The sequence below is a fragment of the Fusarium subglutinans genome (genome assembly GCF_013396075.1).
Source record: "Fusarium subglutinans strain NRRL 66333 chromosome Unknown NRRL66333_c0000089, whole genome shotgun sequence".
In the NCBI taxonomy this organism is placed as follows: domain Eukaryota; kingdom Fungi; phylum Ascomycota; class Sordariomycetes; order Hypocreales; family Nectriaceae; genus Fusarium; species Fusarium subglutinans.
Genome location: NW_023502152.1, coordinates 14,441 through 28,876, shown reverse-complemented (window position 1 = coordinate 28,876; position 14,436 = coordinate 14,441). Strand labels below are relative to the sequence as shown.

The 14,436-nt window shown below is 49.3% G+C and overlaps 7 protein-coding genes across 7 annotated transcripts; 4 read left to right on the top strand and 3 right to left on the bottom strand.

The window, feature by feature from the left end:
- Positions 1–258: 258 nt before the first annotated feature.
- FSUBG_7152 (PPA1-H+-ATPase) lies at positions 259–1,058 on the top strand (the record flags this gene model as incomplete). The annotated part of the gene is made up of 4 exons (XM_036685427.1): positions 259–316; positions 398–524; positions 582–890; positions 947–1,058. 4 exons carry the CDS (start codon positions 259–261, stop codon positions 1,056–1,058), a joined length of 606 nt encoding a protein of 201 aa, XP_036537296.1.
- Positions 1,059–1,339: 281 nt separating this feature from the next.
- FSUBG_7151 (molybdopterin molybdotransferase) lies at positions 1,340–3,461 on the bottom strand (the record flags this gene model as incomplete). The annotated part of the gene is made up of 3 exons (XM_036685426.1): positions 1,340–3,006; positions 3,060–3,138; positions 3,192–3,461. 3 exons carry the CDS (start codon positions 3,459–3,461, stop codon positions 1,340–1,342), a joined length of 2,016 nt encoding a protein of 671 aa, XP_036537295.1.
- A 337-nt stretch (positions 3,462–3,798) lies between these two features.
- Positions 3,799–4,383, top strand: FSUBG_7150 (rpp14 family; the record flags this gene model as incomplete). Its single annotated transcript, XM_036685425.1, has 2 exons — positions 3,799–4,009; positions 4,079–4,383. The coding sequence occupies 2 exons, from the start codon at positions 3,799–3,801 to the stop codon at positions 4,381–4,383; spliced, it is 516 nt and encodes a 171-aa protein (XP_036537294.1).
- Positions 4,384–4,393: 10 nt separating this feature from the next.
- FSUBG_7149 (GPn-loop GTPase) lies at positions 4,394–5,571 on the bottom strand (the record flags this gene model as incomplete). Its single annotated transcript, XM_036685423.1, has 3 exons — positions 4,394–5,062; positions 5,109–5,452; positions 5,508–5,571. The coding sequence occupies 3 exons, from the start codon at positions 5,569–5,571 to the stop codon at positions 4,394–4,396; spliced, it is 1,077 nt and encodes a 358-aa protein (XP_036537293.1).
- A 496-nt stretch (positions 5,572–6,067) lies between these two features.
- On the top strand, positions 6,068–10,864 carry FSUBG_7148 (lysophospholipase NTE1; the record flags this gene model as incomplete). The annotated part of the gene is made up of 3 exons (XM_036685422.1): positions 6,068–6,354; positions 6,405–9,322; positions 9,504–10,864. The coding sequence occupies 3 exons, from the start codon at positions 6,068–6,070 to the stop codon at positions 10,862–10,864; spliced, it is 4,566 nt and encodes a 1,521-aa protein (XP_036537292.1).
- A 710-nt stretch (positions 10,865–11,574) lies between these two features.
- Positions 11,575–11,904, top strand: FSUBG_7147 (uncharacterized protein; the record flags this gene model as incomplete). Its single annotated transcript, XM_036685421.1, has 1 exon — positions 11,575–11,904. The coding sequence occupies one exon, from the start codon at positions 11,575–11,577 to the stop codon at positions 11,902–11,904; it is 330 nt and encodes a 109-aa protein (XP_036537291.1).
- A 217-nt stretch (positions 11,905–12,121) lies between these two features.
- Positions 12,122–13,942, bottom strand: FSUBG_7146 (aromatic-amino-acid decarboxylase; the record flags this gene model as incomplete). The annotated part of the gene is made up of 3 exons (XM_036685420.1): positions 12,122–12,161; positions 12,290–13,739; positions 13,894–13,942. The coding sequence occupies 3 exons, from the start codon at positions 13,940–13,942 to the stop codon at positions 12,122–12,124; spliced, it is 1,539 nt and encodes a 512-aa protein (XP_036537290.1).
- Between the last annotated feature and the right edge of the window lie 494 nt (positions 13,943–14,436).

Genomic DNA, 14,436 nt, shown 5'->3' with positions numbered 1-14,436 from the left:
ATGCATCTGCCTCGAGGGATGTACACAGCGGGAATGACTAAGCGAGCCACAAGCCACCAGTCAGCCTCGCATCATGTGACGTCGGTCCCAGTTATTCCAGTTGCCTGCGTGCTGGTGGACACGCATCGCAGCTTCAAGGTACCTTGAAACAGGAGCTCCTTCAAGCTCAGAATAAGCCACCTTCATCCGACCCGACGCTCACCATCGCCAACACATCAACCCCTGGACCGTCGAGATAGCAATTCGAATACCGTCGCAATGAGTCTGTACTATGGAGTGGGCGGCATTGGGTCGTTCTTGACCATCGTTGGAGCTTGTACGCGAAACCCGTTCCCAATAGGCGTTGATACTTGGAGGCTCCATTGTGCTTTTTACTGACTATGATATTGTCGTGTAGACATGCTCTTCACTGGAAGTGGCGAGTCCTTCGATATCGGCGGTTTTCTCGAATCAGTTTCGCCTTATACATGGGCTACGCTAGGAATCGCGCTTTGTATCGGTCTCTCAGTTGTCGGCGCTGCATGGTGTGTATACCCTCAACCAACCATCCTTATAGAATAGCTCTGACGCATTGGCTTCAGGGGCATCTTCATTACCGGCTCGTCGATTCTCGGAGGTGGTGTTAAGGCCCCTCGTATCCGAACCAAGAACTTGATTTCCATTATCTTCTGCGAAGTTGTCGCCATTTACGGCGTCATCATGGCCATCGTCTTCTCGCAAAAAGTCGAGAACGTCTCCGGAGCCGAGCTCTACTCCGCCAACTCCTACTATACTGGATACGCCCTCTTCTGGTCTGGTATTACCGTCGGCATGTGCAACCTTGTCTGCGGTGTTGCCGTTGGAATCAACGGTAGCGGTGCTGCCCTGGCCGATGCTGCCGATCCTTCACTGTACGTCATTCATCTAAAATCATCATAACTTAGACCAACTACTTATATGTCTCTAGCTTCGTCAAGATTCTTGTTATCGAAATTTTCAGCTCAGTGCTTGGCTTGTTCGGTCTGATCATTGGTCTTCTAGTCTCTAGCAAGGCCCCTGCCTTCGGTGAGAAGAAGTAAACCCGACATCTATCCTTAGACATCATCAAGCCCGGCGAGTTTACCGACGGCACTACCTTGTGTGTTTAAAAGAGACGGAGCGCGTGCATGCATTGCGCCAATAATATTTGGTCAGGCGTTTGGAAGATTGGCTTGGGAGGACGTATTTTGGCTGTACCTGTACCAGTACCAGTATCATATGGAGGTTGTGGAAGTGTACATCACGATGAGATTTGAATTACACGTTACTAAAGATTTTTATTTTATGCAGGCAGGTGCGTTGTATGGGCTTAGACCAACTTCTAAGCAGCCTGCACAGCGCTCAATAGCAAAACCTCAACCTTTGATCCCTTGTCCAGTTTTCCTTTTCCACTAGGCAAAATGACCAAGGCGTTAGCTGACCTCAAGCTTCCAACCTTGGAGCTGCGTTGTCCTCCAGTACTTGTAGCCGAGAGAAGCCCATCCCTGCCAACTGTGACCACAGCTCGATGATACTCGGGTCTAGGGTCCAGGGGGAACTCGTGCGAGATGACAGCAGGTACTCTTGGGAGGCCCTTAGTCGAGGCGCCAGACAGCTTGTGCAGTGAAGGGAGCACAAACAAATGGAAAGTAACAAGAGCCGACGCTGGGTTGCCGGGAAGTGAGAAGATGGTCTTGGTAACACGTTGGCCCGAATTGTCCTTGACGGGAACTGTGGCAAAGGTAGTTGGTTTTCCAGGCTTCATAGCAACACGCCCGAAGTGAATAGTGCCGCCAAGAGAACGCTCAATCGTTGGTTTAAGAAGATCAAGCTCGCCCATGGAGACACCACCGGTGGTAATGAGAAGATCTGCACGTCTCAGTCCATCACGGAGTGTCTCCTCCAAAGTGCCGGGCTTGTCACTAGCAATGCCGAGATCGATAACTTCATAACCCCATTCCCTTGCTGCGGACATGAGAGTGATTCGATTGGTGTCTCGGACTTCGCCGAGCTTTAGATCACCCGGGCGGTTGTACTCGACGATCTCATCACCAGTGGATAGTACGGCTACCACAGGACGACGGTACACCTTTGCCTCTGATACTCCCACAGAAGCGAGAAGGCCGATCTCACCGCCCACGCCGCTGATAGTCTCTCCCTTGTTGAGGATAACTGTACCTTGTTTGACATCACTACCAACTTCTCGGATGTTCTCACCCTCCTTTACTCCATCGACTTGAATTTCAACTTCCTTCTCCTCCTTGCCATCCTCTGACATTGTTTTGAGGATAGTGTCCTCAACCATAACGACAGTCGTGGCACCAGGAGGAATAGGGGCTCCTGTGGTGATTCTAGCCAGTTCTCCCTCGTTCAGAGCCCCGATCTCACCAGGTGAAGCATGAGAAATGGCTGTTACCGGGAAAACGCCCTTTAGCTGGCCATCCTTAGGGGCCACCACTGCGTAGCCATCCACAATACTGGCGCGGAAGGCCGGGACATTCTCCCTGGCCTTGACATCCTCGGCTAGAACTGAGTTGATGATGGACTGATTAACTGGTGCTGAGATAACCTCCGGTCCAGGGGTATGCTCTTCGATCAATGACAGGGCGTCTTCAACTGGCAGCATGGGATAGGGCGATTCTCGGTATCTACGAGAAGGTCCAAGGGCAGGATCATTAGAGAGAGTAGTTCCGGGCTTTGTATGTCTCACGAGATTTCCATGCCCGTGACCGTGACCGTGACCATGACCGTGGCCGTGGTGGTGATGGCCGCATCCACTGGCAGCTGTAGACTGGGTATCTCCACCTGTGAGACCTGCTTCAGCTTCCAGTTTCTTAATTCCACCACTGTGAATAGCTCTGGAATTGCCACCTCCAGCCTGAATACAGGCATGGGGTAGTGTCTTGACGATGGCTTGAAGGTTCTCCTTGGCACCTTTGGGTGAACCAGGTAAGGTGACGATGATGGACGAGTTGCGGACTCCTGCTACCGGGCGTGACATCATTGCAACTAAGGATCTTGTTAGGACTATCTGATACGATTTTGGAAGCTACATCGCTTACAGGGTGTGACTGTGAGAGACGCGGCCAACATGCCATGAACGAGGCCTGGGGCTTGCTTATGAAGTAAGGGAGTGACTGCCTAGATACGATTAGTCCTTAATGGCTCATAAGTTATCTCTATTGAATGCTTACTTCTGGGGTAGAGTCTCCAGTAGCAAAGCCAGTTCCGCCAGTAGTCACAACGAGGTTGACACTATCAGGACTGTCGGTCCAGGTAGTTATCTGTCGTTGGATAGCGAGCACATCATCAGAGACAATCTTTGTATCATGAATTTCCCACTTCCCGTCACCTTCGTCTTTCAGTACTTGGGCGAGTATAGGTCCTGAAGCATCAGCAGAAGCGTCTTTGGCTGCTGTCGTCGAGACGATAAGAAGCGCCGCTTTCAAGGGACCGGAAGCCATGGTTTTTATGCGAAATGAGCAACAATTTCTGAAGAACTCCGTTTCATACAGTAAGAATATCAGTGTCTGTGTATAGTTGACAAAAGATACAGCTTCCTACAGGGAGAAACGAGCATATAGAATAAATTGAGTTCATCAACTAATGACGGCGGGGAAGCTCCCTCGTCTACGGCCCCGCTGGACCGCCCCGGTCTTGGTGGGGCAGCTCCCGAAGCCGCTACAGTAAACTTCCACGGAGATGCAAGTCGACTTCTTCAGTCACAAGCCTTTGTTCAACTTCTCTTATTCGCCAACATCCACAACAACATCCTTCATTTTTCACCGCCGCTTCCTCAAAATGGTTCGCATAAAGGAAAGGTATCTCCTTGTCAACATTGTTTACCTGCCAGACCCTTCAAAGGCTGCAAAATCAAATTTGCCAGACTTTGTTCTGAACCACCAACCAACCATCGAAAAGCTCACTCCTGGTGCACTTATCAGGGGTATCAAGGCTGAAGTCGCGTCACTTTATGGCGACTGTGGATCTGGGGCTTTAATGGGCTGCTCAGGTGAGTATTGGATAGTAAAATTGAACTGCTTCGCATTCCTGACATGTCTAGTAAAATACTTGTCCCTAGCAACCTCAACTTTCATCCTACGATGTTCAAGGGCTCACTATCAAATGCTTTGGTCAACATTGACCTTTATGGATCATGTTCCCGTCAAAGACGGACGGTCGTGTATCTTTCGCGTTGTACGCGTCAGTGGGACAATTCGCAAAGCTGAGGAAGAAGCCATTCGTCAGGCCAAGAGACTCATCCTTGCTGCAAAGGAGGATACGGACTCCCAATCTTCTCTCAGCCTTTCGCTGCGTAATCAGGACGAAATGGTTCTGGACGTCAACGACGCGTCGAGTGATGAAGACATGGATGATGCGGATTGATGAACGGGTATCATTTTTTTCTAACTACCTTGATCCCACTGTCCTTTGGAACTGTCATATCTCCAAAGTCTGGGTCTATTCCACCCGCTGGAGCAAATGGTTCACTCTGGTCCAGCTCCATGGCCTGTTCTTCTTGGATGCGAGCCTGCTCCTCCTCTGCCTCACGCTCCATTTGGTCATATTCCACCTTTTGATCAATCCAGCGCTCCTGGATATCCTGCACCTCTAGCATGGACGACTCACTCCTCATGGCGACCGCCCACACTGTGTCATTGGCACCTTCAGCACCGCCAAAGACGTATCCACCGGCACGATCAATGACACGAAGAATGTGCATCATGCTTTTCTTATTTTCGACGGCGAGGACCTCATAACGCACCAGACCATAACTCTCGATCAGATTTGCGATAGCCTCGTTCAGCTTGCCAAACTTTTCGCTCCTCAAAGCGGGTGATTCTGATTCAAGATGGGGCGTTAAATATGTCAGGTCGTCTACGTCTGTGTAATAGTCGAGGTTGAACGGGAGCTCGTCATACTCGGAGACTTTGTCGATCTTTGAGAGGATGTTTATGTGCGGCATGTCCATCTGGATCATGGCTCGGAGGGAAAGGAGGACGTTCGATACGTATAGCGAGGGTTGCGTTAGACAGAAAGAATCCGAGAGGTGGACGCAAACAAGCTATGCATGGTCAGTTGCTGGGTTTCCTTAGAGGGAATCTACCAACCCTGTATCCGATCTTCTGGAGTTTGTAGAAGATATTCCGTAGGGAGTTGTGGTGTGTGTATAGTTCCACCTGTCCCGGGCAGTCAAAAAGAACGTAGTCTTCACTGAATTCTTTCAGTCCCTCTTCCAACCACTCAAAATTATGTTCCAATTCTTCGAGGGCATATAAAATGCCGCCATTAGGACCCAGTTTGTCATCTTTCATAATTTCCTCGAGTTTGACTAGGTTGCGAATGTCGAGTGCCGCAGGGTAGTTTGTATGGTCATTGGCAGGATCGAGATTTACGACTGAACAGGCTCGCCCGATGGCGCCCAGGAACTGGTGCACTATATCGGTCAGTCTACCTAGACAGAAGATCCAGTATTTAAAAAAAAAAAAAAAAAAAAAAAAAAAACATACTGCCATCACAATAGGTACTCTTCCCAGAGCCTGGGCTGCCAACGACGAGTTGCGCAAAGGGCATCTGAAAGGCTATCGTAGAGTGTCAAGCTCAAGAGCGCATGATCATGTGGGATGTGGCAGCTTGGCACGAGACAAAAAATAGGCTTCTACCGTCTGTGTTTAACGAATAAATCGACTTGGGGATCGCGATCGTTATATCGAGAAAAGAATATAGTGATGTCTTGTCCAAGCAGATGCACAAGGTGACGGCACCAACGGGTAACCCCTCCACTACCTGCCCACGCGGAACAAATTCAGCGGCTCACCCACCGTTTCTCAGTGGGGTGGGGCCTGAACCGGCCAATCCTCGGCACCAGAGCTCCCCTGTAGCTCCGCACCCGATCACAAGCTAAAAGCTTGCACGCGCAGAAGCAGCCACGCTCTTTTTTCCTCTCCCATGTTCATAAAACCTCTACCTCCAATTTTCTCCCTTGCTCCAAAACTCTCCCTCCGCTTCCACGCGGCTCTTTCTTCTACAGGATGCTACGGTATGATGCGCAGCAGCCTCATAACCAGCCATGGCATCTGATCCGTCAAATGCCGCCCAAATGGCCGGCGACGTCGCTGAGACTGTCGCCTATGCCCTCAGCAGCTCCTCCCCCTCTATCGTGAGCACCATGCCTGCTGTCACCGCCCATGAGCCTTACACATGGTTTGGCCTCTTTGGGTGGCTGATATGGTTTCTTCTTCACATCACTTCTACAATCCTATATTGGGTCATTCGAATTGCGACCATCAATGTCCCTTCATTTCTATTCCACTTGTTCTCTACAAGCTGGACTGTCACCATGAACGCTACTACACTGTATGTTGACCAATAATCTCTTTCACATCTTAACGCTAATATTCCTATAGTATGTTTATCATGGCAGCGGTCGTGTCGGCCGTCAGTTGGGTTGTCAGGTATCGCATCCTGAACATGTACTCCCGTCTGCCACCAGAGCCACAGCGCAAAGAGCCGGACATCGATCTCTTTCCAGACACTCACGAAGATGGTACCAAGTCCGGGTTGGCAAACTACCTAGATGAGTTCTTGAGTGCTATCAAGATCTTCGGTTACCTGGAACGGCCTGTCTTCCATGAGTTGACTCGAAGCATGCAAACGAGGAAGCTCATTGCTGGCGAGACCATCAACCTCGAAGAAGAAAAAGGCTTCTGTATTGTCGTCGATGGCCTGGTAGAGATCTTTGTTAAGTCAAACCGGAGTCCGCGCGCAGCAGCAGCCTCCCGGGGACATCTTGACCTGGACTCTTCAGATGAGGACGATATCGCTCCGGGTCAACAGACATACCAGCTTCTCACAGAAGTTCGGAATGGTGCACCCATGTCATCATTGTTCTCCATCATGTCTTTGTTTACAGAGGATGTTAGGCTACGGCCTAACGATGATCAGGAGGACTCTTCTTTGCATCCTGCCAAAAGCAGCGGCCTTAGACACCCGACCTTCGAGAAGCCTCATCTTCGACGTGTTCCTTCGGATGTCAATATGTCCATGCCAGGCACACCTCAGTCCCGGAATGATCTGGAGGCGGATGAGAAGAAACCCGAAGGCCTTGGTGTTTCTGGCTTAGAAACCGATCAGGCTGCGATTCCTGCCATGTCACTGGATGGCGATACACCTCCACCTACTAGACCGCCCTTGCCAGCAAGGGCAACATCTGGCTCGGCTCACCCAGACATTATTGCTCGTGCTACGGTTGATACAACAATCGCCATCATCCCAGCGAGTGCGTTTCGAAGACTCATCAAGATCTACCCAAAGGCAACCGCACACATTGTACATGTTATTCTCTCAAGATTCCAAAGAGTCACGCTTGCGCAAGCATTCAACTATCTCGGCTTGACTAGCGAAGTACTGCAGACAGAGAAGAGCATGATCAAGTATACGGTATGCCAGCTTCCCAATATTCTGCGGGGTGATGCTCTAGAACGTCTCAAGGAGAAGTTCAAGCGCGAGAGGGAACGTACAGACGAAGATGATGACACGAAGGGCATTGCACTGCACAACTCGGCCTCAACTCATCGGCGAAGGTCAAGTACAACTCTTCGGAAAGAGGCTATGCTGCAATCAATGACCAAACTGCGGACGACTTCGGTTGTCACAAGCACCATTGCACCACCTCGCGAAAGAACTTCTCCCCATACTCCGAGCCCTGGAGATCTGCTGTCTAATACTCAGTTAGCTCGAGGGACTTCGCGTATCTCGCCGGCGGATCAACGATCCGTTTCGGGGGCTTCGATGAGACACCAGGGCGCGAATCCAAAGGATGATAGATTTTTCAATGATCCATTTGATTCAAGGAGGCTTGGCCGCATGACGATGGATCCGCGAGAAACTGTGGATGAAGACAATCTCTTCCGTGCTTCCATTTTGGAGTGCATGTTTAAGTCACTTGGGCTCGATGCCAATGGAAGTGCATCCCGCGAGCCCGAGTCCATGGAAGGCTCTCCTAGACTGGTGTCGTTCGACCATAGACGATCAAAGTTTTACAGCCAAAACAACGCATTCGGTTTCATGCCTCCTTACGATGGCTCTGTTGACGGCGAGACTGAGTCGGTGACTTCTGGAGGAACAGCTTTACATGCTCCTGTGAGCGCTCAGGGTCTTGCGAGCGACATGAAGGATGAGGTTGAGATCGTCTTCTTCCCTAAAGGCTCTGTTCTCGTAGAGCAAGGAGAACGAAACCCTGGTTTGTACTATGTCGTCGATGGGTTCTTAGACATTGGTACGACTGGCGAGGCAGATGCTCACAACATCTTGCAATCTAATGGATTTGGTGCATCTCAACCAGATCCTTCTTCCCCAGATCCTTCTGAAATGGGTTCTTTCCCCAATCTGGCTCGGACCGAAGCTGCAAGAGATCAGGCCGAGACGCAGCAATCAACATCAAAGAAGTCTCGTCGCAGCATTGCCTTAGTCAAACCGGGTGGTCTGGCTGGTTACATCGGAAGTGTGTCTTCATACCGGTCTTTCATCGATGTTGTTGCAAAGACGGATGTCTATGTAGGCTTCCTGCCTCGCGCTTCGCTGGAGCGGATTGTTGACCGCTATCCGATTGTTCTTCTCACTATGGCCAAGAGGTTGACCAACATCTTGCCCCGCCTGATTCTACATATTGACTTTGCTCTGGAATGGGTTCAAGTCAATGCAGGGCAGGTGCTGTTTCACGAAGATGACGAAAGCGAGGCGATTTATATCGTCCTCAATGGTCGTCTTCGTTTGGTCCAGGAGCGAAAGGGCGGCAGTGGCGGCGTAACAGCTCTGGCCGAATACGGACAAGGCGACAGTGTCGGTGAGCTAGAGGTGCTGACAGAAACTGCTCGCCCAGGGACTCTGCATGCTATTCGAGATACGGAGTTGGTGAAATTCCCCCGAACACTCTTCAACAGCTTGGCACAAGAGCATCCGAATATCACCATCAAAATTTCAAAGATCATCGCATCACGGATGAGGGCAATCGTTGATGAGACTTCCAAATTCTCGTACAAGGACTCTAGCACCAATCCAAAAACTTTGATGCGCAAGTCTAATATGAATCTACGAACTGTAGCGATTTTGCCTGTTACCGCGGGTGTACCTGTTGTTGAGTTTGGAAACCGCCTCATGAATGCCCTGGCGCAAGTTGGCCCAGCTAATGGGGCTACATCCCTCAACCAGGCTGCCATTCTTAACCACCTCGGCAAGCATGCTTTCAACAAGATGGGAAAGCTCAGGCTTTCTCAATATCTTGCTGATCTGGAAGAGAAGTATGGCCTGGTTGTCTATGTTGCAGGTAAGCAATAACTTGGTTTCTTTCCTCAGCCATTCCTTTTATGATGATAATATCACACATAGACTCCAGAGGCAAAGCCGATGTTGGTTCTATTAACTCTAATTTTTTCCTGACTTATTCCTGTTACAACACACTTTCTGAACTTTCAGACGAGAGCCTTGAGCTAACATATTGGCTCTAGATACGAATGTCAACTCGCCGTGGACACAGACTTGTATCACGCAGGCTGACAGCATCCTTTTGGTGGGTCTTGCCGAAGGATCACCAGCTATTGGTGAATACGAACGCTTTATGCTTGGCATGAAATCTACCGCCAGGAAGGTTTTGGTTCTACTTCATGCTGAGCGTTATTCACGGCCTGGGCTGACTCGAGCTTGGCTTCAAAACCGTATGTGGATCAACGGTGGCCACTGCCATATTCAAATGGCTTTCGGAACAAACGGGATGCCAGTCCATGCCCCCAAGAAACTTGGACAAGCACTCAAAGAACGTGTTCAGGTCTTACAGGCTGAAATTCAAAAATACACGTCTCGCAAGGTGCACCACACACCGTACTACTCACCTGATTCTCCCTTTAAGGGCGATTTTCATCGCCTGGCACGACGACTATGTGGTAAATCCATTGGGCTTGTTCTTGGCGGAGGCGGTGCTCGGGGTATCACTCAAATTGGTATCATCCGAGCCATGGAGGAAGCCGGAATTCCTATTGATCTCGTTGGAGGAACTTCGATCGGTGCTTTTGTTGGCGCTCTGTACGCCAGGCATGCTGATGTCGTGCCTATGTTTGGATTTGCCAAGAAATTTGCAGGGCGAATGGCCAGTCTATGGCGGTTTGCTCTTGATCTGACGTATCCCTCTGCATCTTACACCACAGGACACGAATTCAACCGTGGTATCTTCAAGGCTTTAGGCGACACGCAGATGGAAGATTTCTGGCTCGAATATTACTGCAACACAACCAATATCAGTAAGAGTCGAGCCGAATTCCACACCAGTGGGTACGCGTGGAGATATATCAGAGCGTCCATGTCCCTTGCGGGGTTACTCCCACCTCTGTGCGATGAGGGCAGTATGCTACTGGATGGCGGCTACATTGACAATTTGACCGTGTCTCACATGAAGGGTCTCGGAGTTGACATAATCTTTGCCATTGATGTAGGTGCTTTGGACGATGACACGCCACAGACGTATGGTGATTCACTTTCTGGTGCATGGGCTTTTGTGAACCGATGGAATCCATTCTCGTCTCACCCGAACCCGCCAACTCTTGCGGAGATTCAAGGACGACTGGCATACGTGTCGAGTGTTGATGCTTTGGAACGTGCAAAAACGATGGCTGGATGCATTTACATGCGTCCACCAATCGATGACTATGGAACTCTTGACTTCCACAAATTCGACGAATTGTATAAACTGGGATACAAGTATGGACAGGAGTTTTTTAACAAGATGAAAGAGCAAGGAGTCTTGCCTTTAGTAGAAGAGACGGAGGCCAAGAAGGCGTTGAGGCGTACAATGGCACCAAGACGAGCGAGTATCTAATGGATCATGTTCACCTGGACTTGATGAGCGTTTACAATATTCAGCATTCTGCTACAGTAGAGGCGTCTATTCTTAGACTATGGAGCTCGATCTAGACAATTATTTATGCCGAAATAGAATCATCCGATGGGGCCTTGATAATGCAATATTACGTGAAGATGCATTCTCCCGATGAGAAATTGCTTTGTGAGGTTGAAAGTGAGGAGAAATGACGATATTGGTGACATCATTTCGGCCCAGGCCCTTCAATTGGGCCCTGGCACGTCAAGGTGCCAACCCCAAAGGCACGTCACCCCTAACTATGATCCTTGTCCAAGTTAAGCTTGACTTGAGAATTAAGCAATGACATTCGATCCTTAATGCTTAAGTGGCCCCGGAGATGTAAGCCGGCAGCAGTGGCGGAGGAGGTCTCTAACGGTTGGGTAAGGGTGATAAATTCCACGGGGGCTTGAAGTTTATAACCGTGCAATCTGCGCTTTTTCGTATATCTTCACTTTACGTGGATGGCATACTCCGTACTGATGATATTGTACAAACGCAATACGACGAACCACAGCAACTCCCTTGTTAGTTACTAGGGAGAGACACATACGGCCTTGGTCTGGAACTTACTCTTGCAGCATCGTCGACCATTTGAATAGGACTCAAGTTCTACCCCATCCTTGAGTTCATCATCAAGCAAGCCACCAACGCATTGAATTACTACAACCATGGGAAGAAGAGACACATACTCAGAACCTCCCCGGAGCCACCGTCAATCCCGTCGCCAACCTCCACCCCGTCGTGGCCCTCCTGTTAAACAGAGCGAATCCGGCTTCGATTGGACACCGGGCATTGTTCTCGCCCTCCTTGGCGCCTTTACATGGCTCAGCCATGACTTTGATACCTACAAGAAGAAGCACGATCACTGTGATGATCGAAGAGGAAGTCGAAGCCGCGATAGTGAGAGGGGAAGGCGAAGGTACCGATCGAAGAGTCGATATCCAGACGACGACTATGATGACTATGATTATCGGAATGGTCGGGGCTATAGTCGGTAAAGGAGGGTGAATGGTTATGATAATGAGTACACGATTATGAAATTGGGGATTTGAGGAGATGCTCGAGCATAGGAGGCATAATGGTTGCATTTAGATGTCATTGTAACATTCTTATAACGGTTATTTCAAGGTCAAGAGCCATAACAAAAGTTGTTTATCTGTCCTTCAAGCGGTGCTCTGGTTTTCTGGCCGAATTGTGAGATGAACCACTAGAGGTCTAGCTAGTTCTGAATGCTTCAACATACTTCTCTCGATTACTATCAGAAAATTTTCAAATTCGGAGGAATTTCTTGACTATCGTTACATATCCAACACCAACAGGTAACTCGATGGGATTTCTCGTTCTTATTTAGCTGAAACATTCAGTTATAAGTTACATTCTAACCACTTATGCCCTTTAGAAATCTCGTTTTCAGCCGTTTGCACAAAGACGTCAAACATTCTCTGGACATGTTGTTCCTCCACCTTCGTTACACTCGTGCATACGCGAATAGCAAACTTGTCATTGACAACAGTAGCGGTGAGGTAAAACTCTCCCGCAGCGTTAATGGCCTCATACACTGCTTCAGTGCGGTCATTAATCTGTTGCTCTGACTCGCCATTGATACGGATTGTAATCAGACCGAATCGAGCTGGCGTGAAGATAGAGAAGATGTCCCGACGAGAGTCTATCTTGTCTTCGAGACTTTCCGCCAGGTCGACACCATTGCGGATATGCTTCTGAAGGCCACTGATACCATAACTTCGCATGACGAACCAGAGTTTCAAGGAACGAAACCGCCGCCCTAAAGGGATTTGCCAGTCGCGATAGTCGGTGACTAACTCGTCGTCGCTGTATTGGTTCCGTAGATAAGGAGGCTTGATACTCAGAGCCTGGATAAGCCAAGACCGATGACGAACCCAGACGGCTGTACAGTCGAATGTGGTAAGAAACCACTTGTGAGGACTGAAGCTAATGGAATGGAATGACGAAAAGGCTTTGGCCAGGTGTTGGTATTCTTCTAGAACAAGAGCTGCACCACCATACGCAGCATCGATGTGAACCCAGATGTCCCTTGGCGTATCAAAGGTTGGCTTGAGGGCTTGGGCAATACCCTCGAAATCATCCACAGCGCAGACATCGGTGGTGCCAAGAGTGGCAGTGAGGAAGAACGGTTCAAGACCGCGGGCTCGAAGACTCTCAACAGTAGCAGCGAGGGCCTCGCCTCGGAGAGAGAAGCCATCAGCCTCGGATACTGGGATGGTAGCAAAGCGAACACCAAGAACTTGAGCGACCTTTTTGGTGCTCGAGTGTGTGCCTGAGCTTCCAAGGGCCACCAGTCTGCTTCGAAGATCCCAAAGTGCTTCCTCATTCTCTTCACTGCCGGGAGGGATATGGGCTGTCACAGAAGCGAGATACTTATCTCTCGCAGCAGCCATGTTGACAATAAGACTCTCACTGATACTCCCATGAATCACGCCGCCACCGTGTGTAGACCCCCCACTGAGAAAACACTCAGGCAAGCCCAATGCCTGGGCCAGCCAGTCCATAACTATAGTCTCGAGCTCTGTAACAGCAGGACTACAGATCCAGTTGAAGTGTGCCCCGTTGAAGGCATTGGAATATATCTCTGCCAGAGCGGCTGGATAGCTGCTCGCACAGGGGAAGAATGCCATGAAGCGAGGACTACTCCAGTGAGTTATGCCTGGGAGGATCTTGGACTCGATGTCTTGGTGGATGGCGGACCATGGTTCGGGGTCTGTTGGTGGAGAGGACGGGAGTAGAGGGCGCAAGTAGCCCGGTTTAACATTCGAGACAACACGATAATCGGCAACATTTTCGGTGTAGTCGGTCACTGGGAACTTTAGTATGAGTTCGAACTTTCAAGGAGGTAGTGTTAATTGGAAGGCTCTAAGAAGGAATAGTAAAAAGGGGGACGTTCAATCGGAGTTTCATTGTGGCTCGAGGGGAGTCATGATGGTTATTAGGATCATGATATAAGAACTTACTCTCATCAATTGCCGCCTTGGCAGCCACGCGGAATTCCTGAGCTTCCATGATGATATACGTATCGAAGTAAATGAATATAGGAGAAGATAGGTAGCAAAGAAGAAGCTGGAAACGAATGAGACTAGATATCTGGTTTCTTCATCAATAGCAAACGACCTTCGTACTTATATCTATTCATATAACTTGACTTGGAGAACACTGTATACCTCCTTTACAGTCTCAATTATCGTATCTCGCCATAAAAAGTGTAGCCCCTGTGCCGAGGCTTCCTTACTCTTCTTACTAGCCTTAGTATTGTCCATATCTCTGGAACACCATGGTATCCCAGGTTTTGTATTGTTCCACTCATACATTTCTGTTAGCTAGAGCCTATTTGTTGATTAGCTGACGTTGATCTTCGAATTATGTTCTACAAGGCTGAAGTTCTTGTCCTTAAGAGAGCAAACATGGCTCGGAACTAGATCTTTGGTCTTAGTATTGTTCATTTGGCTGACGCCCTGAATTTGACGTGACAGGAGGGGCCAATGCACGCTATACTTGAA